Source organism: Euwallacea similis, chromosome 13, assembly GCF_039881205.1.
Source record: "Euwallacea similis isolate ESF13 chromosome 13, ESF131.1, whole genome shotgun sequence".
NCBI lineage: Eukaryota > Metazoa > Arthropoda > Insecta > Coleoptera > Curculionidae > Euwallacea > Euwallacea similis.
In genome coordinates this window covers 3,938,097-3,965,142 of record NC_089621.1, presented here as the reverse complement: position 1 = coordinate 3,965,142, position 27,046 = coordinate 3,938,097, and the positions used below count along the sequence as shown (strand labels likewise).

The 27,046-nt window shown below is 36.6% G+C and overlaps 4 protein-coding genes across 5 annotated transcripts in view; 1 reads left to right on the top strand and 3 right to left on the bottom strand.

The window, feature by feature from the left end:
- Window positions 1–8,985, bottom strand: part of LOC136413152 (kinesin-like protein CG14535) — a 116,154-nt gene extending 107,169 nt beyond the window's left edge. The window contains exon 1 of one of the 2 annotated variants that reach the window (XM_066396550.1): window positions 8,618–8,985. The gene's annotated coding sequence lies outside the window, so the exon portion shown is untranslated. The remainder of the gene's footprint in view (window positions 1–8,617) is intronic. The other variant, XM_066396551.1, reaches the window with a different exon arrangement.
- On the top strand, window positions 7,021–7,371 carry LOC136413201 (uncharacterized). Its single transcript, XM_066396594.1, has 2 exons — window positions 7,021–7,206; window positions 7,279–7,371. Exons 1-2 carry the CDS (start codon window positions 7,021–7,023, stop codon window positions 7,369–7,371), a joined length of 279 nt encoding a protein of 92 aa, XP_066252691.1.
- A 5,241-nt stretch (window positions 8,986–14,226) lies between the features above and the next one.
- LOC136412822 (ATP-binding cassette sub-family C member 10) lies at window positions 14,227–23,170 on the bottom strand. The gene is given in 21 exon segments (XM_066395987.1): window positions 14,227–14,617; window positions 14,667–14,910; window positions 14,963–15,377; window positions 15,487–15,693; window positions 16,703–16,876; window positions 16,932–17,218; window positions 17,279–17,642; window positions 17,698–17,882; window positions 17,930–18,167; window positions 18,252–18,369; window positions 19,309–19,572; window positions 19,629–19,897; window positions 20,098–20,335; window positions 20,760–20,983; window positions 21,037–21,474; window positions 21,539–21,692; window positions 21,750–21,951; window positions 22,011–22,160; window positions 22,210–22,357; window positions 22,410–22,555; window positions 23,058–23,170. Coding segments are annotated over 20 exon segments (4,686 nt in total). The 5' UTR covers window positions 22,531–22,555; window positions 23,058–23,170; the 3' UTR covers window positions 14,227–14,371.
- Window positions 23,171–24,228: 1,058 nt separating this feature from the next.
- LOC136413113 (myogenesis-regulating glycosidase-like) lies at window positions 24,229–26,984 on the bottom strand. Its single transcript, XM_066396492.1, has 13 exons — window positions 26,838–26,984; window positions 26,653–26,784; window positions 26,406–26,600; window positions 26,230–26,353; window positions 26,048–26,177; window positions 25,906–25,981; window positions 25,657–25,823; window positions 25,442–25,598; window positions 25,203–25,390; window positions 25,049–25,149; window positions 24,869–24,994; window positions 24,516–24,817; window positions 24,229–24,464 (listed from the first exon to the last, which is right to left on the bottom strand). The coding sequence occupies exons 1-13, from the start codon at window positions 26,848–26,850 to the stop codon at window positions 24,280–24,282; spliced, it is 1,896 nt and encodes a 631-aa protein (XP_066252589.1). The 5' UTR covers window positions 26,851–26,984; the 3' UTR covers window positions 24,229–24,279.
- Window positions 26,985–27,046: the final 62 nt, after the last annotated feature.

Sequence of the window (27,046 nt, the reverse complement as noted above, 5' to 3'; positions counted from 1 at the left end):
TATATCCTTATTCGTTCTCTTGTTTACCTTTATTTACAATTTTATTAAGTTTTATTAATTCCATCTGCAATTTTTCACACAGGAGAAAAGAGTTAACCGACCTTGTATATGTACATATTATCTAATAAATTTCGATGCCCTCATGCTGTATTCCTTAAGAAATCCTCTTACACAAGGCAGGCAATTATCGAGTAATCTTAACTAACGTAATATTTCTCTTTTAAAGAGTTAAGCTGCCCAACGAGATACGCTTTGGAATTATGCTTGAAATACAGTTTCGCCCTAATGACATTTGCCTGATATAATATTTGTCAACTCGATTCGTCGGCAAGTTACAGCTCTTGAAGGTTCAAAACCTGCAACATCTAAAGCTTAGTTATTATCTAGTTACATTAGTTATAATATACTCCAAAAACTTGGAAATCTGTCTTCAATACTAAAGTAAATCAAAAGGTTCTATAGAACATATAAGTTTGTTTTAGAATTTTAAACGACACCCTGTATATGCCCCCTCCTCCCCTTAGAGCATGATATCTGTATATTTCGATACATTTCAACTGATTGATTTTTTTGCCAATTTTGGAACGTTGATTAATGCCTCAACCCCTCAAAGGAGCTTCACGTGCACGCCCCTGATGTCGCTTATAAAAGTTTCCCCGATGTAAACCGAAGTCGATGCACTAACAGGATTTATATTTGTAATTAAGAAGGCGTTGTTTATGTTGCTCGCCATGATTATTTTCATTAAGGCCACGTTTTCCGTGTTTTTGACCCCCGCAGTTGCACCGGTTTAAATCTAGAGGTCGGCTTTTAATTATTTTTAAATCACGCGTTTGATCCTCACGACTCCTTTTTACATTTACACCCGAAGAAAGTTTTGCAGCTTCCCGGGAAAGGTGTGGGAACGCCACTGGTAGCATACAAATTAAACAAAGTTAGAGGTTGACGCAAAATTGTACCGTTAGTTGTCCTAACCCGAGAATGCCAACAAAAGGAGCCAACACGCTGCATAATGAATTATTATAATTTTTTCTGTACCAATATGGTATTTGACAGCTTTATGACAAAAGGTCGCCTCGATCGTTACATAGTACAGTGGCGTCCGTAGAAGTGAAATGAATGGAGCAACTTTCACAAAAAGCCAAATGGCCTTTTAACGGTATTTCATGACACTGCTGGTGGTACATACTCAATCAGCATCTCAAAAACCGAACCCACAAGTTCATTTTTCAAGCCAATAATAACCAGTTGACTTTAAATAGATCAAATTGGTGTGAAAGTCCAATAAATCTCACTTTACAACCCGGAAAAATCGGGCCGTACAAATTCAATTCCCTTAACAATATAAATAAAATCGGACTTAACGAGACACACATGAGCGGAGAACCAGGAGAGGCACTAAACCTATTTACTTTACAAAAATAATCAATTTTATAATGATCTTTTAACATTGCGTCGCGAGATTAAGAACCGGTCAGTGTTTAACTTAGCAGGACCGTATTAAGGTTTAATCGAATAGGGCATAAACTGGCGTTATAACGTGCCCTGATGAATAATGTACCTAACCAAATTTAATATTCTCAAATTTTGAAATTCTGTAAATAAAAAGTTCGAAAAAAATGTTTTTTCGTATTATTTGAATAAAATGTATTTTTCGGGTTAAATTTAACATCTAGACTATGGTCCCACACTAAGAAGAACCCTTTCAACTTGTCCGCTTTTTCTCGTTTTGATATCATTTCATAGAAAATTTCATATTCCTTTTGATGCTTCATATTCTGTTTAAAAATTATTCTTATAGCTATTTTCTAAATTAACTTTTTTACTACTTGTCATCTCAGAAGTGTTGAAAGAATTTGCGCAGTGATACGGGCCTGGATATTTTATACCTATAGTCTTTATGTATTTATTGCTCGTATGAGTGACTTATTTATAAAACCCGGCACTATACGGTCCCAATCGTAAATCGTGTAAATGCAACGGTGTCAGGAATGCCCGACAACCGTAATTGTTGTATAAGAGCAATGGAGAAAGTTTTTTTATTACCGGAGTATTTCATCGAGGTGTCAAAACACCGGTGTTTTACCGATAATGGGACGAGGAGATGAAGAAATTTGCTTAATGGGAAAACCGGACGGCTTTTAATTCCGAAAATGGCGGCCATCCATACCGTATTGTCCAGTTTCAATGAAACGCAATGATAACGATCTTCATAAAGAAGTCCCGGTAATACAAGACCCTGCTTGTTAGCGAAAAAGAATTCAAGTGGAGGATCGTTGGTGCCTAGCAATGTTGCCACGTAGTTTACTCCTTTTAGACCTATGTAGATCCCGATATTTAGATTCTTCATATCATTTAATAACTGAATTTATAACCCACTCCTAATTACGCCAGTGATCGTAAATCAACTAATAACATCGCAGATCTCCGAATAATCCAGAAACCCAAAAATCCGTTAGTCTACAAAAATAAAGTTTGGGTTGAAAATAGAAATTCAATGCAACTTTTCCACATAAGGTCCATTTTGAACAATAAAATTCTTGAAAAAATACTATGAAATTCTAAAAGAAGAACTGACAATAGCATTTTAAAAAGGAACATTTTCAATAATAAACATACATCCAGAGCATCATTCGAAAATTCAATTTTTTTGTTCAACAACGAAAATGAATATAATAAAATAACTAACATTAAAACAAAGTTTGGTTTATGTAGCGCATTGCTATGCATAATTTATACATAACATATGACACAGCGAGTTCATACATTTTAAATTTTCTATACAACATTTCTGAACTGTGTTAGGCGTTATGTGCTGTATAAACCCGGCTTAGTACAAAAAAATTATGTCAAATTGTAAAATGACTCAATTCGCTTTTCAAAGAAATGAGTAATGAAATTTGATCACTGTCGATAAAAAAAACGTTAATAGTGCGGTGAAAACAGAATAAATTTATAATCCAAATTTCCAAAAAAGAAAAACCATAAAACTAGCAGTTGAATGAATGCGCCAGACAAATAGTTATGGAATCAATTCCCATTGCTGGATAATTTTTGATCTATCCAGATCTTTGCATTGCCACATCCAAAAAACGAGATTCCATTCAAACATATATTTATCATAGAAAAGTTGCTTAGACACCGGAATACCTCTTTGATAATCTGAGTACACTTACCTCTTACTTCGTGTATCCGCTGGAAGCAACGAAAGCAGCAATTTTGTTTACTTTGATGTTCTATGAGATGATAAGAGTGAGCCAAATAAACGAGAGAATTATGAATACACTTGGCATTTTCGGGTTCTATTGGCGGTGCTTTGATTTTACTAGGTTAAGGGGCCACGGCGGAATGAACTTTCTATAATTCTACAGGGTGTCCCAAAAAAGAGGCCAATATGCTAACCACAGATTTTTTTGAACATAAAGAAATCTCAAGATAACAAATTGGATCCCTTTGTCTCAAAGTCGAAAAAAAATTCGAAATACTTATAGTGATAAAGTTCAATTTTTTCAATTTCCTCACACCTCTTAGTTTTTAAGAAGAGACTTGAATTTTCGATCATTTGCAACACGTTAGAGTCTACCATAGAGGAGTTCACACAAACAAACTTCTCAATTTTTATAGGGTGATATTATTTCCGGCTGGAAGCCCATTTTACCTTTTACCACCTCAAACGTTTTTATGGCATTCCGCTCGCCGTTTAGTTTCCGACATTCCAGTTCCTTATTCAATTTAGAAACTTTCGTCTCACAACAAAACCGTTTTCGAACTATTTATGAAAAAACATAGAAAACGCCCCATTTTGCCTATATTTGGAAGCCTGCTTTAAAAAAAAAAGAGAAAAAAGAAACCCTAAGTTTATTAAATCGAAAAAATCGTGCATTGCATTTTGTAGACAGCTTGAAAACGGTAACAGATTCGACAAATGCGAGTTACACAAAAGATTTAAAATTGAACAGAGAATTCGAATTTTTCTAACATAGCGGCTAGTGTTATATCATCAAAAAGTTTGGGATGGTAGAAGAAGCCTCAACCCTCCAAAATATTACTTTTTAAATTCAAACAACGATTTTTTAAACCTGATTACCTAAATTCTAAAAATTAGTGCGTGTACACAATTTCAACTTAAATCTGAAAAATTGTGGGAACTATGAGGAAAAAAATTCAAATTCAAATTTAACACCCTGCATATCTTAAAGCTTTAAGAAATATGAATATCCAAATTGCTACCTTTAGACCTCCTTAATCTCAAAGAACCTGTGGTTAGTAACCTCCTTGTTCGAGACATCCTGTATATGTTCGAAGTCCAAACTTTAAAGGAGTTTTATACTAAATGGCCATGACAATGCAGCAGTACAACTTAGATTCATTCGAAGCCAGGCAATGATAGCATGCCTCTTCCAAAACAACTTTAGAGTCTTAGGGTGCAACACATTCTGAGGTGTCTTCAACTTTTTCTTCGTCAACAGAATCAAAATGCATACAGAGATTCATGTGGCCCGTAAAAATACTACGAGGTTCTGGCTCAGACGATGTCACTCTACTGTAAAATTTCAAATCGATCTCATTTCTCATCTCTCATTCTTTTCATACGTATGTCAGGGTAAATGTTGGGGAATTCGGCATTCAGCACCGTCAACACAGAAATGTATATGTGGCGCAATATCTCACAACTCTGGGATAAAATTCTGAGACACAACGGGCATTCAAGTTTGTCGATACGACATGCACTTCGTGTGTTCGTGCCTGAAGTGAGACTCGAGAGCGTCAACCACCATGAATTTCTTGCAGACCGACTTGGGCATTGAAGGGGCCTATAGAATTTACAATACATTAAAGAAATTTTATAAAATCGTTTTTGAAGTGAACTTTAGCTCAAATTTTGACCCCGTGCAGCAGGTATTCAACTTGGTCATTCTGTATGTGTGTTTCGTACAGAATGACCTTAGGTGGACCTAGGAATATTCCCTTAGATGTTTAGAATGTTTCTCTCTGGTCTGAGTACCATCCCGCCCTTTTTCTAATCAAGTAAAAAAATAGGATAGAATTAATATTTCCTTTGTTTATGACAAATTATCAGTGGTATTTAAGAATATTTCTGTACAAGAACAGATGCTAAGCAAACTGTACAAGCTTCCTCGCTACAATTTCACCGTGTTGAACAAGAGTTTCGCTTTTTATGGCATAGGTTCATCTTAAGGGACAAAGGAACGTTCAGATTTAATGATAGTCATTGAATTGGTATCATTCGGCACAATTGATCATGTTAGTTCCCTGGTATTAATGTTCATGACGCCGGGGGCTAGCCAAACAAACTACTTGCAGATTGGTTGTTTCGATTGTTTAACCAGATAAAGAACGATAATTTATTCAGTTTCTTTTCATATTTAAAATGGGAAAAGATTTTTGTAACGACGCGTCTGCATAAAAATTCTCTTGAAAGAGTTTCTGCAATAGAAGACGTACCCTTTGCCTTGGAACAGAGTTGAAGCTTCCGATGAAAATTTGCATATTTCCAGTTTTTGTAATTAGGAATTGAAACTGTAATCTTATGAAAATCTTTAAGTTTGTCAGTGTGACTAACTGATTGTGTGGTACAATGCCTATGATAACGAACACCGGGCATAAAAAATTGAATTTCTTGACACTCTCTGAAATCTCTGAAACAACAGCAACAGCTCAGTTAGAATTCGTAGAACTCAGAACAGTTCATTCTATTGTTAAGCCACTTCTAAAGTCTGATGGAAATTTTTATTTCTTTGACGGATCTCTGAAGTTTGTCGGTCTGAGATTTCTATTGCGTTCCTCAAGTGTTTTTTGATTTTGATGACCCTGAAGCTTTCAGGATGAGATGTTTCCCTGTATTAACCGGGCAGCAATTAAGACCCGATCTTTTAGGTCTGAAGAGAGTTGAGGTAATGTTGGTAGCTAGTTATTTTGTGGTTTCGTATACTTGGCAATAGCGCATTGTATCGAACGCACCGAGCCTGCAATGTCCACCAATGTTTCAGTTATTTGAGCGCTTTTTGTATTTTTGTTGTTTGTTGGGTTTTATTTCTCGGATATCTTGGGCTTCGCCATTTAAAATAATGGCCGCTGGGCACCCGGCCAGATAGACCATTGCCTGGCCGGTTCGCGTCCATTTATGGAATGGTTGTTATTTCTTCGGTGCTTTAGTACCAGCGCGGGATTTCTGCTCTTTAAACTTACTGACATATATTATGGGATTTGATTTGCAACATAAATCCCCATACTTAAGTACCTATCATGTTTAGGTTGTCTACCATGAAGAGCCGACTTTTAAGGAATTATATATTTTCATCTCAATCTAAAATGCCCAGTGCAGTCATAAAGCTTATCTGCAGGACATAAAAATGCTTATGAGTAAAAAAATCCAGTTTCGTCATGTCAACGAGTAACTGAAGGTGACAACCAGAAAATTTACTTCTCGAATTCGGCCATTTGATTTCAGTCAGCTTTCTCAGCTACAATCAACTAGGTAGTAGAGTTACAGTCGCCATAGTTTTATGTATTTTAACACAAAGTTTTACGACTTCGATTCAGCGCTATTCAGCTGTATATAGCTCTTTCCGAGCTTTCTCAAATATGCTATTATTCCAGATATTACGAAGGCCGGTTCTTGAAGTTGAGGAATTGGATGATATTACTTAAAATCACGAAACATTATACAGGGTGTCTCAGTAATCTGCAATGGGTCGAAGACTTTTTTAGCTTTAGAATTAGAGCAAAACATTAAATACAAGAACTGTAAGAAATTATTATACGCAAAGATTGTTGAAAATCCTTTCATAACAACTGATTTTTAATTTTTTTTTTGATATGGTTTTTGTTGTAAACTTAAATATGGGCGAAATTTCAGTGGATTTCCTATAATTCTCCTTTATTGTGTCATTCATTTTCTCGGGTTATTTTCGATCAAAGATGGCACATACCTCAGAAGTGAAATTTCAGTTTTTAGTTATCTTCTAAAAAACATCTTTTCGGTTTTTCGTAAACATCATGACTCAAGCCTTTGTTTCCACTAGCAGGAATCATTATAGGTGGAATTGTCAGTTTCAAGGGTGTATGTCAGATGTCCCAAGGGCGAATTTTAAAATTTCCAGGCGTCACGTAACAAAATTAACGAAATTCCAACCTCCAGGGGACAAACGGCTCTTGGATATTAATAAGGAAATCGATGGCAAGGCAAGCAATAATTTAAAAGTTTATATTCTAATAATAATAACAATAAAGGTGATTCTTAGTTAACCTTTCCGAAATGACCTTTCAGAAATAGAGGTAGCGCCCCACAAGGTTTATTTGCGACACTTGAGGTCAACATATAAAATCTCCTATTTCGATCGACGTTAAACCCAAAGACCAACTAAATCAAAAAGTATTCATAGGGAAATATTCTAAAATTCGGTAGCAAATGCTGCTTGATGGCTGATAAGATATTAAAGACATTTTAGATATCCGGCACCATATAGAAAATGATGTAGAAACAATCAACATAAACATAAACAAACAACATAAAAGTACTTGTCTTTACAATCGAATTGGAATCTATAATTATTCTAGAGTGAAGTCCTTGTAAATGGACGTGAAATTTATTCAAAGTATTAACAACATCGGACAGTTCGAACTCATTGCTATGGCAACGAAGCGCATATCTGCTAAAATAAAATACTGATCTAAATAATGCAGTTATTTGTTTTTGTATAAGTATGGCACCGCAATCTGAACTGCAAGCATTACAATTAACTTCTATCTCTCAGTTAGATAAGTACGCAGATTAATTTGTATATTCATTTTGATATTGGAATGTCGTACAAAAGAAGAAACTTTTGAGAGGGTTAGATGCAAGACACAGTTTAACCCTCTTGTCATGGAAAAATACTGTAAACGTAACTTTATTAGGAAGATAATCTTTTTAATTTATTAGTTTGCGTGGAAATTTTCTTACAAATAAATTTACCCGTGTTTTAACGTGAAACCGAGTCTATAGGTTCATGTAATGTAAGGTTCGAGTATTGCAAAATCGTAAAAAAGTTAAATCAGTTCAAACGACATACTGGGCAGATTATACAATTACGTAAATAACGTAAGCGGTCCGTAAGAAAATCGTATAGCGTATAGCTTCTTACGTTACGTTACATAAATATCTAAGCCAGGCTTGATGAGTATTAGTACCAAATAATCAAAGTCTAGGTAGGTTGGCAGTTGTCATAGCGGCGATGAAAGAAGCGGAGACCTTTGGTCAGTTCCATACGTTACGTAGAGTAATTGTATAAACAAGACTTGACGAGTTTTAATGCCGAAAGATCAAAGTTAAGTAGCTACTAATTTTTACAGAAATGGCGAAATAAGCGAAAACCGTTGATCATTTCCATGAATTCTATGGCAATTATCTTCTAGATAAAATTGCCAGCACTTTGATTTAATAGTCCTTAATGCAGCAACGTAATTACCCTGTAAGACCTTTCATGCAGATAACAAATGTTTTTTAAATTTGTGAACAAAGCTATGGAACATATTACATATCGTGACTGAAACTTTATCCAGCATTGTTTGTAAACAACCGACAAAACAGTAAAACTTCCTATGTGAAACTTACCGAAATCCTCAGCTCTTTTCGCTCATAGTTTCACTTCACCCGCAACTTATCAGTTTGTCATCAGTAACAACCGCAACTTCGCACTGACCGTTCCACATTCCAGTTATTCAAGTCCAGATGTCCAACATTTCGTCTGCACAATTCATTTTTATCATCAAAAATCTTAGACTATCTCGCATAGCTGAAATCCATGCAAGTGGAACTTTTTCCAAGAAAAAAAAACATCTGCTTGTTTTGCGATGCGCAACTGACAAAATTCGAAAAGATCGCCGATACGATCACGTCGATATCAATATCGATAAAGGTGTTCGCGTCAGAACCGCTGAGGACGGTTTGAATCCGCGTTGCGATCAGCCTCCATGGCCATGCCGGCAAAGACGACAGAACCGGCGCACTATTTAATGTACAGGGGCCTTAAGAGTAAATAGGGCATTTGCGAGCAGACGCATGTGGATTAATTAATAATTATTGTTATGGGGCCACTTACATCAGTGCCTGCTAGGGCTGCATCGCAACTTAAAAATTCCGGCTTAGAAATGTGTTTTTTATTGAGTTGTATTTCGCAATCGAAATAACAGGTTTACTGCGCCGTTCTGATCTCAAAACAGCATTGAAATGACACTCTTTCGATACCGTTTTTTGGAGTTTGTCCCTTGATCTTGGCAGCACTTACTGCCAACTCAAATATCATAAATCTTTTCCTTAAAAGCCGTAGAAATGGACGATTTAACGAGTAATTTATTATATTTTTATTGGGTTTTGATAGAGGTCGTGGAAAATGCTGTGATATGAGCTGGAATATGTATCAACTCGGACGGCTGCCGTTGACCGCTATTTTTTACAGTTTAATTACAAAAACTTTAACTCCTAAATAAACATAATCAACCAACCGAACTCTCTTTGCATGCAGTCGTAGCAGTTTTTGTTAAGTACGGTTTTTTGCACGCAGTTATAGTCTGTACGAGTTAAAACTCCAGGAAAACTGGCATCTGTGGAATTGCCTCGGTTTTCACCAGAATTAGTATTTAAAAAAATCCGTAGTTAGAAGAGACTAATTATCAGTATCATGAAACTTTGAGAACCTACTGAAAACTATTAGCTCTTTACAGTCGGGCAACGACTTGTTATCCTATTAAAAAAAATTCGAAATGGCACCCAACCACCATTTTAAAACCTAGGGATGTCAGATTTACATAAAAAATAGTATATTATGTCCTATAATACTATCGAACCTCTCCTACTATCTACCTATACTATAAATTTCATATGGATACGTTAATTAGTTTAGAATTTAAGAGTAAGAAGGGACTGCAAACGCGAATTTTATATTTTTGAAGCACGCGTATGCCGCAGTTTTTTTTATTATCTAATAATATTCAGGGTGCCCCATTTCTTAATGCTCAGCTATATAGTAATGAAGGCCCCCCGAGGTGCCAATCCTCCGAGATTCGTCGCGATTAGCCGATATTTGCGACGTGCAGAGCGACAGTAACGAAGTCTAATTTTAACGAAATTTCAGAAATTTATTTACTTCGAATTTTCTACGCCATACCGCTCCGGGCCTCGTCATCGAGTCGACTTCACGCGGACATCACGAGAAAACCCCGAACATTACTCTTTTGCACGGGCCCCCGCGGTATGTCGCAGCTCAAACAGATCAGAAATTATGGGTGATAATTGGGTAAAAAACATGTAAATTTTTCGTATCAAAGTCATGCAACACTCGCTTATAAACCAAACGCTGTTGGCGCTTTGGTAACAAGCTAAAAAAGTTACTCTGAACATACGAGCGTAAAATATTGTGCAGAGGCGGTGGGCGCCAGTCACGAGAGTGTTAAAAAACTTTCTGGGGAGTTGGGTACACTATTTTTTATTTTTCCCCCGAATAAAAAACACGGTTGTTTTTAGCATGGGGACGTGAAATAAGAGGTAGGGGCTGGGGCCTTGCAGAGGGGGGGTACTTTGAGTGAAGAGAGACACCCTTGGATAGTACCACATCATGTACAAGGGGCTTGCTCTAAGCGAAGAGAATGAACTCGATCCACGTCATTTTGTTTCAGAACTTCATGATATATATCTAAAATTTCTATATTTTTAAAATACCCAAGGGGCAAAAAGTAGGTTTGTCGATCTGTTTGCGTAGTAAAACTACACCCTTTAATTTGCAACTTTTCTCTCATTTTACTAAATTTGGAAACATTGCACGTTATTTCCTATCAGGTATCGCTTCTCGACCGATGAGCTGTACCTTTACAAAAGGCAGGTTGTAAATTTTTTGCATGTTTTCATACCGATTCACTTCATAGACGATTCAGTCGAATGAGAGACGTTCGTAATGCAAACTGCACTAATAATCAAGATAATCGGGATTTCTCTTGTTTTGAAGATTCGTGAGGTGTGCCAATAGTGTGTCCGTGACTTAGTGAGTTAAAGCGGGTGTCGTTTAACTGTCAGTTTGTGAGAGAAAGTGAATGTTGCTGACTGTGAGTGAAGAGATTTTGTTGGATGGTTTTACACAAAGGATAAGGCGATTGGTGTAGAAGATCGAGGTAAGATGTGTTTGTATAATAGTTTAAATTAAAAGGCGAGGTTCTGACTGTTGATTCTGGAATTAAAATCAAAACAACAATGAGGGGCCAACAAACGGTGTTCTCGTTGGTAGCTCTACGTGAACGACCTAATTATAAAACTGGCCGAACGTTGAAGGTTGGCAACTTTTGTGTTCCTTAATTATTTTTTTAAAAATCTAGCGGTTTCACAAATATAAAATTCCTCACATTTGCAAGGAATTTTACTCATGACATTTTTGGTGTGTCCATTTTTGTCCGTTTTGTGGTTGTTTTGTTTGAACATTTTAAACGTAGTACCTTTTATGGCCCAAAAATCGTTCTAACATTGAATGCACCTCTTAACATAAATGCGCGTTCGACTTGGTCTGATATATCTGCTATGCACGGTAAAAACAGTTTTGTAATTTATAAAATTTTATTTTATAAATGTTGCATTAAAGATGTTATTGTGAACACAGTTGTCTCAAACAATTATTGCCATGCACCCTATGCTAATAACATCAATTTGTGTTCAACTACGTTCGAAAATTTAAATATCCAAACTGTAGGTTCCGCAACTGGCAATAAGAACTCAATTATTACAGAAAAGATTTTATTGTCGTGACTTCAACTCATTGTGGTCTTTAACGTAAAAAACATCAATTAATATAGTATCAAAGTTTCCTTAAAGTATTTGTGATTTTTCGGGAAAAGGTTGACAAAAGGCGTTGCCAGATTTTGTTTCTCTTCCGCTTTAATTTAATTTACCGAAATATTATAACTTTCCTTTCTCTAATACGCAGAAATATTAAAAGGTCTCAAAATAACTTATTACAGTGGATATTACAGTAATAGTCAAGATCAGTACAATAAAAACAAGCTTCAGCACCTACTCATTATTACCAGACTACCCATTACCTCTGGACATATTTTCCATACTCCTTCATTCTTCCAGGATTTGAGATCTTCTCAAGGGCTCGCACGTTCACTATTACACCACTTCCCGGACCTTTCCATTTTAATGGAATACTAGAGGTAGCTTGCACGTATTCATAACCGTAAAACTGTAAATGAATATCGCTTCATACAGGTAAAAATTGTTGAAATTCGCAGATTACTTAAATCCTCTCAAATTTCGTATTCAAATTAATGCGTTGCGTATAATCTATTTTAATTAAAGGGCTGTTTGTTTTTTGGTCGAAAGTTCGTTTATTACACTGAAATTAATCGGAGACACGAATAGTACAAAATTCGTTTTATTTTACGATAAATATTCATTTTAGAGCGGATTTGTCTGTGTTTTGGATGGAAATAATTATTCTTATTGACCTGTGCGAACCCAATCGAGATCATTTATCAAAAAATTGTTGGCTAATTACGTTTTACAAGTAATACGAACATGTGCGCAATCAAGGGCCCGTAGCTAAACTTCAAATTCGACCCTCATGGTTCCAAGACCACGAGCTGGGATTATGTAAAACACCGTGCCTAACAATGGGTCCGTACCCATAATTTGATGGTCTGAAGGCTTTGATGCCATGTAGGAATCTCTGCGTTTATTATGTCTATTATGTCATGTTTCCTTCGGATTAAGACCGGTCGATGACAGTCATTAGACCTTTTTGTCCGTCCGGAGATTATTAGTGGGCATTTCTTCGGATAATGGGGAAAATCGTTTGAATGACCTAACGAACATGATAAAAGCAGATGTTTGCCATTAGGGGGCATCGATTTTTTCGTTTGTCTGATTTCATGGCTCTTTGTTAATTTGGTAAAATATATTGCAACTTTGCTGCAAATTCCATCACTGTGATAGAAATGATGGGAAAATCGCTCTGCATATAGAGTGGTTTTTTTTTTGACGCCTCTAATGCATACAACCGACATCAATATTTAATGCTGGTTATTACTTTTCGGAGTTCCTTTGGGAGAATTTTAAGCGTAAATAAAATCATAACAGACCTTCAAATTCGAGCACATTGGAGGCCATTCCTCTCGCCCCCTTATTACCCTTTTTAGCCAGGGGGTGCGAATTAAAAATGTTCACTTGGAAAAGGGTTTTTCGAGGACCTGACGCAGGATATTCATACGAAGCGCTCGAGGACCCATTCAAGGAAACACAATGCAAAATCGGGCTGTTTGCCACCGGTATGCTAAATATGTCCCTTCTTTTATACGGAGCGCTACTTTCGAAATTAGAGAGCTGCTACGGGGATTTTTAATACCCCAAAGAGATATACAAACTCAGGAGGAATGTGTGGCTTAGGCGAAATGTAAGTAGATCTAAAAAAACATCATAGGAATTTCTTTCCATCGTTCAGCGCCCGTGTTTACTCGAAAGGTTACCAAAATAACCCTCGAAGTTAATTTATGTAGTCGATGCAGACAAAGTTGGGGCGATTAATTTAGGGGAATCGGGTGCATGTAATACAAGATAATCCTCAGGAGTGCACGTATAACATGTCACATGTCACCGACCGAAACGGTCTTACAAGCTTTTCAACGGCTTCAATTTATGACTTTCTAGCAAGGTTCAAGTTACCCGCGTAGCAATTATTCACGCGAAGGTTTATGTGGAGGTTTGGAAGATTTCTTTAAAATGTCACTGATTTCCGTGTTGCTCCGTATCTTCATATAAACATACAAATGCATATAATAATTGTCAGTGAACGACTTCTTGTGAGGAGACTACCCTTGTCGCCACCAAACCAACTCGCGGGTTTTGCGTGAGTTACTTACAGAGTAACTTTTCTTTTTTTTGAGAATTTTCACAGTTCCAATTGCTCTAAATAAATAAATTTTAAAACCTTCGAAACGACCCTTGAAAATCTTCGCAGGGCAAGCCCAAAAAAATTTGATCTTTCTGAATCCACAATATTTTCAGAGATTTTTAATGTAAAATTTGAGATTACCTTTTTTTCGCCTGCTTTATGATTTATTCCTTGCAATTTTCTTAGATTTCATAACTATATTCAACCATGTTCCAATCCTGAAATAAAAAAACCGCTGTTATTATAATAAGTATATTGAAAATATGTTAATCATTATTCCTTAAAAAATTATCTATTAAATAACACAATTATCGCTCTATCTCATTATAGTACGTAGACATGACTTACAATACTGTAAACAAAGAGAACATAAGAATACAAAGATAATAAAGTTTGGAAGACAGTAACAAAAAATTAATTATTGGAATTTTAAATTAACTTTTCTGATTAACCATCTGATAAAAATACCCATCGTTGTCATTCAACAAATTATCCGGAGTGTCAAATTCCTGGATCTCACCGTTCTGCATCACCAACACTCTGTCGGAATCCAAAACCGTCTGGATACGATGCGCAATAGTTATCACAGTACATTTTCTGAAAGCCGAACGCAAAGTCAATTGTATTTGTCGATCAGTTTCTTGGTCCACGCTGGCTGTCGCTTCGTCGATACATAAGATCTGCAGACTTTAAGTTAAAAATTATACATTTATGGCAGAAAAAACTCGCCTTTGCATTGTGGAGCACAGCTCTAGCAAGGCAAATCAGCTGTCTTTGTCCTGCGGACAAGTTAATGCCGCCCCCTTCAATAATACTGTTCAACCCTCCAAGGGATTTAATGGTGGCCTCAAGGTTAACTTTGGCTAACGCACTCCAAATTTCATTGTCGCGAAACTCGCTTAAAGGATCCAGGTTTTCCTTCATGGTCCCGCTGAACAAAAATGGATCTTGAGGGATACAAAATAGGCGGGATCTACAAAACGATCCTGAGGAGACTAGTTACTCTAGGATTTATAAAAATCTACCTCAAAGTCGACAAAGACATTCTGGCAATATTAACAGAATCAATGCATATTTCTCCTTTACTTATCTCCACCAATCTAAAGAGGGCTTTTATGATTGAAGTTTTGCCCGCCCCGGTTCTTCCAACAACCCCAATTTTCTCCGAAGGGCGGGTCTCAAAGGTGATATGTTTAATTGAGGGCTCCAAATGCTCTCGATACCTCAAAGAGACGTCTCTGAAATTGATAACCCCCTGATTGGGCCACCCAAAGGGAGGGTCACTACTATGTTCACTGCTTTCTAAGGAAATTTCGTTGATGTACTGATTTACTCTCTCCACCGCAATCATTTCTCTTTCGGTCTCAGTAAAAGCGTTCACAACTCCGCTAAGAAGACTGGTCACTGAGAGGGCATAGGAAATCGCCAAGCCAATGAAGCCTACATTTTAAACATTTCGTTATCGAAATATAAGGGATGGAGAAAGAAACATACATATAATAAATTAACCCGAGGAAAATATTAATAATAATTATGACTAAAATTTTACCAGGATTGGCCATGTTATACTGATGCTGAATGACTGCAATAAAGCTCACTCCAGCCACAATTGCAACTCCGATAAACTGTAATCGTAGCCCTAACCAGCGAATGGCTGCCTGAGATGCGAATTGGGCCTTAATATTCGCATCCATGAAATCTTGGTTCTCCCTTCTGAATCTTTGGTTGGCCCTCATGGCGTTAATTGTAGTCAGACCTTTTATATATACCTTATTATGGAGTGTTTTATTTATGTGTGACCAATACTGTTATCTCCGAAACGGTGAGAGTTACAAAATCAGTTAAATAGTAAAAGAGTAATTTAGGCAATCAAAAAGTTATTAAATGGGAAAAAATGCAATTTAATCCCCTATTTAACCGATTTTGCAACTCTAACTGTTTTGGAGATAGCAATAGTGGACATTCAAAAATAAAACATCCTATATACAGGGTGTCCCAGAATATATGAGCAATTTCTCGGATTCATAAATAATACATCAAAATAATGTGACAAGTTCCTATAAAACAATTTTTATCTAATATGGTTTTCAATAATAATTTTATATGTTGGTTCAATATGGGCTCTTTTTAATCGTATGCATTCCCTGGCTCCAAGAATTAAAGATTATTGGATTTTCCACAATACTTCAAAATTGTTTCTTATGTTCTCAAAATAAAAAACAATTCTTTCTAATAAGTTTTCCCTGTCGTCTAATAAAAATTATTGCAAAATTTAAGGCACTGTAAATTATTAATTGACGTTAGCACACAAACCATATTCGGTAAAAATTGTTTTTTCTTGAAAACGATTCATTTTTGTGATAACAAGCGAGAATACTTATAAGATAGAGGCTATCTAAAAAAGTTATTTTGACACCTTTTTTAATACAGGGTGTAGAAAAATTATGATTTTTGTATTAAAAATGATCCGTTCTTAGCAAACTAAATAAGTTATATGAGTTTAAATGTTATAATTTTAAGGAATCATCTATCATCCATCATACTAAAAAGTTATTTCATTACACAAAGTACTTTAAAATTTATTCAAGAAAATCTGACTTCCAGGGACGTCCTTTAGGAGTTTGTTTCGCCGTAGGGACAGTCTGTAGAAAACTTTTCTAGGAACTTGTCATATTATTTTGATGCATTATCTATGAATCCGAGAGATTGCCCACATATTCTGGAACACCTTATATATAAATTTATTTTGAGTGATAAGAAATTACCTTGAAGAGTTTCGTTAAAATGACTATACACAGGAGATAAAGTGACGCTAGTAATTCGTTTTAATTCCCTGGAAGTCAATCTATAGTAATTCTGCAGCCAGTGGTATATCGGCACTAGGGGTACCAAAAACAGGCAAATCCAAGGAAGACCATAGACAGTGATTCCAATAGAGCCTTTAATAGCACACCTCGTAGTTGTATTAATTTAATATGACAGGGATGTACCTACCTAATAGCCCGAAAAACTGGGCCAGTAATATATTGAGGATGAAGGGCAGGGAATCGTCGACTGTGTACGTGTCGCTAGAAAATCGGTTTAAGATACGTCCAAGGGGAGTAATATCGAAAAACGTTGATTTGGCCTTTATAATGGATTTTAATAAAAATTTATGAAACCTTGCAGCTGCCACTATCCCACCATAAGCAAACAGAAAGGCCCTGATTAAGGTAAAAAGCGTATTCACTAAAGCTAATCCGATGTACAGTTTGAGGAATGGCTGGGAACCTGAGAATGTTCTGAAATTTGTTAAAATTGAACACACACACTCCCAACTAAATCACAGTGGCACAGCTTACCCCATAACCATGGTAGATGCACTCGAATTCATAGTTCCATTGCCTTCAGCACTGTTCACCCACTCTGCCAGCCACCAATCGATGACATTCCTGGACACTTGCATTAGAACTACGGACAGTAGAATAGACAAGCAGAGCAAATGACCAATAGCTTTCCAGTACGAAGAATAGACACTGAAATTTAGGCTACCAGTGGCACTCATTTCGGCATTTAATATGCTGTCGCTATCTTTTGCCTGGTCTTCTACTGCCTGGAAGCCACTTTCCAGCAAAGAACTTGAGTGGGAGGACCTTACACTCTCTCCTAGTTCCAAATCTATTGCTAAGGAATCATCAAAGGCCGGCAAGATTTCTGAAGGTCTTCCTGATATTGAGGACATGGCAGATCAATGAAGAATATGAATCTTTAGAGTAGGTACCTTGGCGTTTAATACCACCATTTTCTATTATAAGAATCCTGTCTGCGTAAACAAGAAACTGTACATGGTGAGTGCACAAAATTTTAGTTTTTTCCTTCAGTAAGCCCAAGATGCAATGTTGAAATATATGTTTAGCTACCTTGTTGTCTACTGCCGATAGAATGTCGTCGAATAAATACACAGACCTATAAACCATTTTTATTTTTCCGTTTTTCTTTAAGCTCAGCCTTACTTGTCCTGATATACAGCCCTAGCCAAGGCAACTCTAGTTTTCTGACCCCCCGATAAGGTATCCCCTCCTTCCCCAATTACAGTCAAATCTCCACAGGGAAGGTTGTTTATGTCATCTAGCAACCCACAGGCAAAAAGCACCTGTCTGTACTTGGGCTCGTCAAAGGGCTTCCCGAAGAGAATATTGTCCCTCATGGTACCTCGTTGCAACCAAGCTTTTTGCGTTACGTACCCGAAACCTATTCGAATTATTTTTCAAGAGACAGATGGCAATCGCAATTCCAGATGGGTGAAATAATTGGTATTGTATAGTATCTGTATACCTGAGTCAATTTGGCTGATTGAAATTTCGCCGGAATGCATCGAAAGTTCGGCGAGAATGCAAGATAAAATCGACGATTTTCCGCATCCGACCGGACCCATTATGCCGATAAACTCGCCCTGGAAATGCAATTATGAAATTTTGCCGATTTTATTCTTTGTTTGCTTTCACGGATTGTTAAACTCGACATGTGCTCGGGAATTAAAAGCGCTTTTCCGAATGCTTTTTTTGTTATTCTCAGATAAAAATATGAGATTACGAGACACTTATACGGGCTTTTAAATTCTTTTAAATCATAGATTCTTTATGAGAAAAAATAGTTAAATAGAGGACTTGATGCTTAGAGTGGAGCGAAATAGCTCCACATTTCTTTAAATCAGTCTAATGGTCAAACCAATTTATTGTTAGCCGCAAGCCAACATCCAACTAGAGATAGAAAATCTGGACTCTTCAGAAAGTATTACATTCCAAATATGCCTCTGGAAATCGTGAAACAATCACCGCCGGGAAATTCTTATACAGCTCTGTAACACAATCTGTTGCTTTCAGACAATATTCTTGAACTCGCAAAAAGTGAGCAAACATGAAAACATGAAGATCGAAAAAGAATTTCAAAATCTCCACAAATTTTTGAAGTTTTTAGGGAATTTTATATAAATTGACAGCATTTCCAAATTCATCTCGATGTTCACTTTATTTGACTTGCGGGCACTTCTTTTCAATGTGTAAAGATGGACCTTAAAACCCAGAATCGTATAAGACTAAATTTGATAGATATTCCCCATCCAGAAGGCTCAAATTTAAAGAATTAAGTTTGAGTCAGTGAAGTCAATAATAATTATATAATATCTGATTAAGAAGCTAAGTAGAGAAGTTCAAAAACTTCAGTGCCGCTAAGTGACTAACCCGAAGGCGGAAAAACTGTAAAATTTTAAGAAAATTTTTGATGAATTTCAAGCTGAATTTCTATTTTCGATATTTTAATTTCTCTCAGTTGGCTAAAAATGTAAATTCTAATACTTGAACCACCCGCTTTTTATCCTCAAATCTTCACTTACCTTTTTAACCTTCAAGTTCACGTTCTTCAAATAAAACCGGTTACCATAGCTGCTTTCGCCCCCCTCATCAACCTTCTTCGCTACGCCCTTACTTCTTCCACCGCACTTGCCCTTGAAAGATGTCTGAGGGTTTCGCCCGTGCAGATTCAACTTCTCCTCAGTCGTCAGCTCTTTTCCGTAATTAAATCCCGCATCCTTTAAAACAATATCGAATCCTTCATCTTGCAGAGAAGTATAGTAAGAAAATAAATCTTGATCTGGAAGCTGCAGATTTAAAAAATTACTTATCAAACATAAAAAGGAAATTTTTGCATGGATACCTGCAACAACTTTTGAATTCTTTTGACGCTCACCCAGGCCTCCATCATCCCATTAAGGACCCAAGGGAAGGCATTTAAGGGTGATATTAGCATGTTCAGTAAAGCAACTGCAGTGAACACTGTTGCTGCTGTTAATTTATTGCCCATCAGAACATAAGTGGCGAATGTTAGGATGCAAATAACCACAGGTGTAGTTGCCCAGAAGTATACACAAAGGGCATCTAGGTACTTTCTGCCCTTCAGGTATTTCAGCTCTTGGGCTCTCACGCCTAAACAAACGTAGATCGAATATATTAATATTATAATCCGGATTAAACTCGCTCCAATACACGAAGACATAAAATAGAGATTTTGCCGAGCTTTACGTCGCGAACGCTGCTCAGCTTAAGCACGGTAAATAACATTAATAATTGAAATTACAACCGAATAAAACTTGTCCTGAATGAAGCAATTTACGAATGATACGTACGTGATATTTGCCTTAAAAAGTGATCTTCCCATACGTAGAGTTTAACGGCCTTAATACCCCTCAAAACTTCGGTAATCATTTTTACTCTTTTATCCTTTTGTTCCATCAATTTGGTACTCAAATCTCCGATCTTGTTGGCGATCAGTTTATTAATTGGGATTAAAATAACGCTAAAAGCCACCCCCGCTAAAAAAGCAAGTCCCACTTGGCTGTAGAGAAGATACAGAGTCACGGCCAGCTGAAATAAAACGTTTTTTTCTGGCGTCACTCAAAGAAATCCTCTGGATTATGCTTGTAAGGCAAAAGGCAAAAATGGGGTCAAAAGGACTAGGGTTGAAAAAACAAAGATATGAATTATTCGAGAAGCGGCCTAAAACTTCCCCATAAATTAGACAATCGCACCAACTTTCGGTATTAAAGAGAAATGAACAGAAGTTTTTCGTAACGATTTATTTGTTATGATGCTCCAAAAATGAGAAAAACTTTCGGGGGAAAACTGCGTGGAAATGGGGGAAAACTATGCGGATGGCCCAGATAGCGTGATAAGGCATACAAATGGGAACCATTAAATAAATTTGGTTTGTTTTTCTCTGGTTTATTGGCTGGAAAGTGAATGGTCTTTGTGAATGAGTGTTGTGGTTGCAAATCACGAGATAACTCACCTGGAATGGAATACTCCAGAGGGCATGGAAACTCGGGCAAGAGTTCACTATTCTATCCACATCTGTGGACATAAAATTAACGATTTGCCCTACTGAAAATTCGCTGTTAAGTTTCGCCGTATTCACACTCAGAGTTTTCTTGTAAATCATAGTGACGATAGCAGATCGCATGCGAAAACCTACTTTTGCGATTAAAAAATTGAAATGGCAGTCGCATAAGGTACCTTCAATCAAAATTAACACAGTAAAATATTCAATCAAAATTTATGCCTCATACCAATTAAAGTAGTACCCAACAAGCCTCCAGCAAACAAATACCCCCAGTAAAGATTTTCACTTTTATCTTCTATGAAATGAATCAATCTATTCAAAAGCATGGGGCCACCGAACCCAGCCAAATCGGCCACCAGTTTTAAAACCCCTACACTATAAAACTCCTTCCAAAATACTTTATGAAGAGCTTTGAGCAATGTCAAATCTAATTTCTCTACTTCGACATCTTCAACAATAGATTGAAGCTCCTGAATACCTAGAAATTTTCCTTTACTTTCAAGTTTACCTCATAAGCAAAACGCACTTTCTTGTGACGAGTTTCTGGTATTGGGTCGAATGGATTTAACTTGCTCACAAAACTTTTTATCTAATTGATTTCCTATTGACGAGCAATTAAGTGAGAGTGGCAAATCATAAAGGTCTTCAGAGGTTTTTATTTGGTCTGGAAATGTAGAATACGAATTTCCAATTTAAAATATTTTCCTTCAGATATTAAACCAAATAACCTTGGACCCCTTTCCGCATCAGCGGCTCCACCCAACAGAACAATAACTTGGACAACCAGCTTGCATCCTCCATAGCTACCCCTAGATAAAGAGGGTCGCCATCCTCCCTGAATCTTACATATGCACTTCCCAATAATGGCTGTGTTTCTCCTATCTGGAGTTATTGTAATTTAGTGTTCATGATACTTACAGTAGACAATATCTGACTAACCTCCGTGTATGTATCCACAAAATTTAGGTATGTGGTTTCTCCCTCCCCTAAAACCATTGAAAAGGCGTAGAAAATTAGCACTGTAAGGTAACATAGGCTCATGCCATAGGCCAAGTAGAGACTATATGGGGGTTTTGGGGTATTTCTTAATAATAGCAAGTGGCTTCTAACAGATATTACTGTTAAGACAAACATCAATGACCTTAAAACATATACAATATACAGCAAAATAATCTCAGATTTGTTAATAACAATTAGTACCAAAGAACACAAATTATAATAGGTCCTCTTGGGCTTTTACCAAATTTTTTCAAAAGGCTTAAGTTGAACAAAAAGTGTATGAACCAGGTCAAGCCTTGAACAGCACTCAACAGGTAAGCTACAGAAGGAATATTTTCTGACGTTTTAAACCTTCAAGAGAAAAATATCACTCAAAATAATTATAAATCGAATCACCTACCTGAAAACATATATTTGAACTAAAGGTAGAAAAGCTAATATTATAGTAGCAAGGCTTCGCAAACGAATAGCAACCACCTGAGGGTGTCCTCTTGCGACCAAGCGACCTCCTTTTCCCAGGTAGTAACTTGAAAAAATTGCCAAAAGGGCTAGACAAATAAATAACTATAGTAGTGGTTAATTAGTTTTAGTAGACATTACCCAAAACTGGAATATCCAGAAAAAGCTGCTGGAAACAAATACCAATGTCATTTCTTGCGACATTCCAAACATCCAAACCTTCATCACCACACAAATTTGTGATATTCCAAATATAAGTCATGGTGGTATTTACGTAAAATAACCTTCTGGAAATTGGACAAAACTGATTTGAAAAAAATATATTGGGTAATTTGGCATCTATAGGAAATCCCATTAAATTAATGTAGTTACCTTGTATTTATTTAAAAAATTTAAAAGTCATTTTATGTATTTTATTCTCATAATTTAAAATATTAAAATGATGAAGTGTTCTTTTACATTGATTCATCTCTTTTACAGTATTTTTAACTTTTAGGTAACAATACACAAAATGGCAATTTTCTCTCTTTAAAAAAGTTTTCTTTTAATTAGAAAACATTAAAATGGGAGTAGTAGTGAAGTATTTTATTTTGTTATGCCAAAGTTAAGTGGGCTTAATTTTTTTTGGCTTTAATGCAGTAGGCAGTACGCCTAATACACAATAACGACTAAATATCTAAAATAAACAGGAAATTGAGCATAAAATAAATGATACAACAAATGATAAAATCTCTTTTAATCCTCCTAGATATGAACATGACTAAATTAAGGATTTATTTTCACACTTACTCATGAAATGAATTGATTTAACTTCCACAACAATAACTGAATATTCTGTACGTTTTCATTATGTTTCACACAAGAAAAATCTAGTTTCATAAATTAAATTAAAAAGGAAAACTAAAGAAGAAAATTATCAAATTTTTACATAAACAAAGAATTGAGGTTATACGAAACAGCTGACTCTGACAGAATTATAAAAAATTATGATTAGTGGGGGTGCGTACTGATGGATTATTGATGGCAGGAGATAATACAGAGAAAGTATATTACTGTCTCTCTTCTTGGCGACTTTGTAAAAAGAGAGGAAAATATTTTTTTCTGGTCATTACCTTTTAAGGTCAGATTAGAATTGCGGGCAAATTAAAATTAAAACCACACCATTGCATTGCCTTTTTAATTCTTGAATATCCACAATTAAACCTATTTAGTTAGTTCCCTCATCAAACAAAAAAAATGTATCCATAGAGAACAACATAATCAAACTCAATCATAAGTTTTTCTTTTATTCTGTTTGGGAATAACGCCTCACACCCAAGTAAAGTTTGTCGGAGAGGTAAAATTCCACAGTATTTTTAGTTAAAACCTGCTGAAAATTAATAAAAACACTAAAAAACGTTCGGAAAACGACAAAATAAAATAAAGGAAAAAAGTGGACAATGTGACACAAACGTTTTAACCATCGTTATTTTGATAAAATGAAATAAGGTAAAATGCTCAAAAGAGCCTCACGATCGAAGACAATTCCGATAGTTCCTTTTAGCCTTTAGACACGACAGTTTAAAGTTTAAAAAAAATCTGATAAATTAATCTGTCAAAATTGCGAATGCATTCCACTGTTGGTTAAGTTAAAGATTAAACTTGCCCCAGACCACAATATCTCGGTTGCTTGGGAGGGTGCTGCACTGGGGGGCGACGGCAATCCCTTGTAAAATTGCTAATAAAATTAGGTAAAAATTTAATGATGAAGTGGTCGATATATGTACCTATTCTCGGCATCTTCGCGCCCACCTGAGAGCAGCCAGGTTGTTACATGTAACTATGCAGTAACTAGCTCCTTGAAAATTCCAAGTGCTTTGATAATTCTCTTTAGATAATCCTCAGCTAAAAATTTAACTATAGATAATATATTTTACAAATCGTTGAAACGTTGTTTCGATGCTGCAGGAAAAACTTGTCGTCAATAGATAACGCTTTATTGAAATCATTTGGTTGCTACACAAGTATAAAACTATTGTTTAATGAAGTAGGGCAACAGTTCGATAGGAGCAGGATAATCCTTCAAAGTAGTAGGCCCCGTATAGACCTTTCCGTCGTTTCCGTCCTGCCAGTCGCCCTTTGGAAGGTATACGTCTCTAGTGGTGGCTCCCTCTTCCAAAATTGGGGCTACCAAGATCTCCTCTCCAAGGAGATACTCTGAAATGTTCAATGGTTAAGCCAGAACGTTGAAGTAACGCATGCCACTACCATTATTGTTGGCCAAAGCAGTGGCATCAGTAGGATCAATCCACCATATGGGAGCGTTAACCGGAGTTCCGTCTTCTATGCTCTTGTCCATGGCTTTCAGGATGTTGGGAGCGTATTGTTCGTGGAGATCGATGTATTTTTTAACAATGTCTGTAATTCCCGCAATATCGTCTTCGTAATCCCAAGGCAAGTAGCTGAACTGCATGGAAGGCATGAAGGTATTTGCCTGAGTCCACCGTACAATCAGTTCTCCGGTAGGTTGATCGCCATATCCATTTCCCCCTATCATATCCGGAAGCACCCTAAAATTGCCTGTTAATACAAACGTTTAAGGTGCGGTAATCGTGAGTTACATGACGTATCCGTTAATGTTCAACTGCAGTAAAGTGGTAACTAAACTGGCCAAACCGTTGTTTAAACCCCAGTTTGAGTCTTTGTCTATCATTCTGACGAACTCGCCATATCTTTGCGTTCTAAAGGTGATTCTTAAATAGGTTTATGCTTAATATGCGAGCGAGAAATAATACCTAAAGGAGGACCTGACCTCGATGAGGTCTCCGAATGCGACGCAAGTCTCTATGTACTTTTGGGTGAGGATATTAGGGGTGCTCTCGACGTCTTCGTAAATCGCAGGCTATGCTCAGGTGACAAGTCAAAAATCGAAATATACGCTTTGTAAAAAAATACCTGATTGGCATAGTCAATTTCGCCAGCGTCGAACTTGAAGCTGTCGAGACCGTAAGTATCCTTCAGGTTCTGTAGTCTGTCCGACCACCATTTGGCGGCCTCAGGGTTGGTGAAATCTATTTGATGGGCGTCATCGCCATCCCACCATACTGCGTGTGTTTCATTGGCACCATTTCGAACAAAATATCCTTCAAATAAAAAAAAGTCATGTCAGGATCACTTCGAGTTTAATGACTTACCAGAGTCTTTTCCAACGTCCGAAACGTTCTGGCAATCGTCATTGACGAAGGGATGAATCCAAATGGACACTCTCCAATCATCTTCGTGGAGCTTTTTGATGGTTTCCGTGAAGTTGCCGAATTTTGTCTCGTCAAATTCTTGAGAGCCATAGCAGCGCTAAAAATACTGTCTACTAAAATAATCGTTTCAAAAAATTGTGTTTTGTACAATTTACCTCCCAATAATCGTCGATTTCGAGCTGACCTCCCTCGTAGCCTTGATTGCGTATATTTTCTGCGAATTCCAGTATAACGCCATCGTCGATGGATTTCTTGTATTTGGCCCATGTGGTCCAAACCGGTTTCTCGATCATTTTGTCTCCAGGATGTTTCTCAGGTTTGCCTATAGAAGGTTTTTAATTAAACCACTCCAGTTAACACAGTAATTAATTTGGGCTATCTGGACACTACTTATGAATACTTACCTAAGTATTTGGAAACTGCATCCAAATGGGCAGCTTTCGGATCATCGAAACTGTAAACCACGTACGTGAGGACAGTCTGAAAAATGTACATACATACATAAAAATAATCCTAATTGACGAGTATACTAATTTAAGAATCTACCCTCCATCTGTTGACATAAGGGTCCGAATTTGCGTTGGAAATATAGCAAACTGTGTTGCCATCTTGCTCAACCCATAGAGGATTGTGGTCGCTTAACCATATGTACGTTCCTTTCGAATTCAACCAGTATCTAGTAACGCAAATTTTTCCTTAGCGAAAACTAAAACGAACATTTTTTATACCTCTCAGCAACAGCAAAATTGTCATTTTTCTTAATCACATAAGGTTCACTACCACTAATATTCATTTTCTCAATGGGCCAAAGTTGATTGTGGCGTTCGGGACCTCCATACCAGTTGGTGGTTTCTGGATTTCATTGTGCAGTAAACTTCTTCTATTAGTGGGTATAGATACTCACCGGCTTCCAGGAAAAAACAACTATTGAATGTATGGTCTATGTCCTCACTGACCCAGGTCACGTTATATCCAGTATCCATGGGTACAATGGACAATTCCTCATTAGCGCTAAGCCGGCAATGTGTGTCTCCGGCACAAGATAAACTCTGGAAGTCTCTGCCCTTGCCAATAACTCCCTTAAGCTGTGATTTACCATCTAAACACATTGATTTTTACAAAAAATAACTACGATTTAATATTAAGTATACCTCTAGAAATTTGTATGTTTAATCCATCACTAGTTCTCTCGTAGCTTAGTGACACCCTCCCAGTGGTGTCTTCCACAAGCCCTGCAGAAGCAGTGTTGAGGAACACCAACAGCAGCAAACTACCAAAATAAACTAAAGACTATTTTTAATAAAATGTGGTCAATAATTATTTTCCTACAACGAACCTAATTTAGCCATCTTTAGTTTCTTCTTTACCCACTACAACTCCCAGTAACTGTCTGATGTATACCACAAGTATTGATATCAATCATATACCTCAATCACTGATATTTTAATGTCAATGACTAAGTGGGTTATCAAGCACTTTTGAAAACAAAGTTTTTGAGATTTACTAGGTCCCTTTAGGGTCTGTATATTTAAATATAAATAATTA

Excerpts from the sequence above, each read along its gene's own strand:
- LOC136413201 (XM_066396594.1), top strand. The coding sequence starts at position 7,021 with ATGACTCAAGCCTTTGTTTCCACTAGCAGGAATCATTATAGGTGGAAT. Across the intron at positions 7,207-7,278 it reads ATAAGGAAATCGATGGCAAG|AATGACCTTTCAGAAATAGA; the intron begins GCAAGCAATAAT and ends TAACCTTTCCGA.
- LOC136413113 (XM_066396492.1), bottom strand. Across the intron at positions 25,982-26,047 it reads CTTATGTCAACAGATGGAGG|ACTGTCCTCACGTACGTGGT; the intron begins GTAGATTCTTAA and ends TACATTTTTCAG. Across the intron at positions 25,391-25,441 it reads GGACGTTGGAAAAGACTCTG|GATATTTTGTTCGAAATGGT; the intron begins GTAAGTCATTAA and ends TTTTATTTGAAG.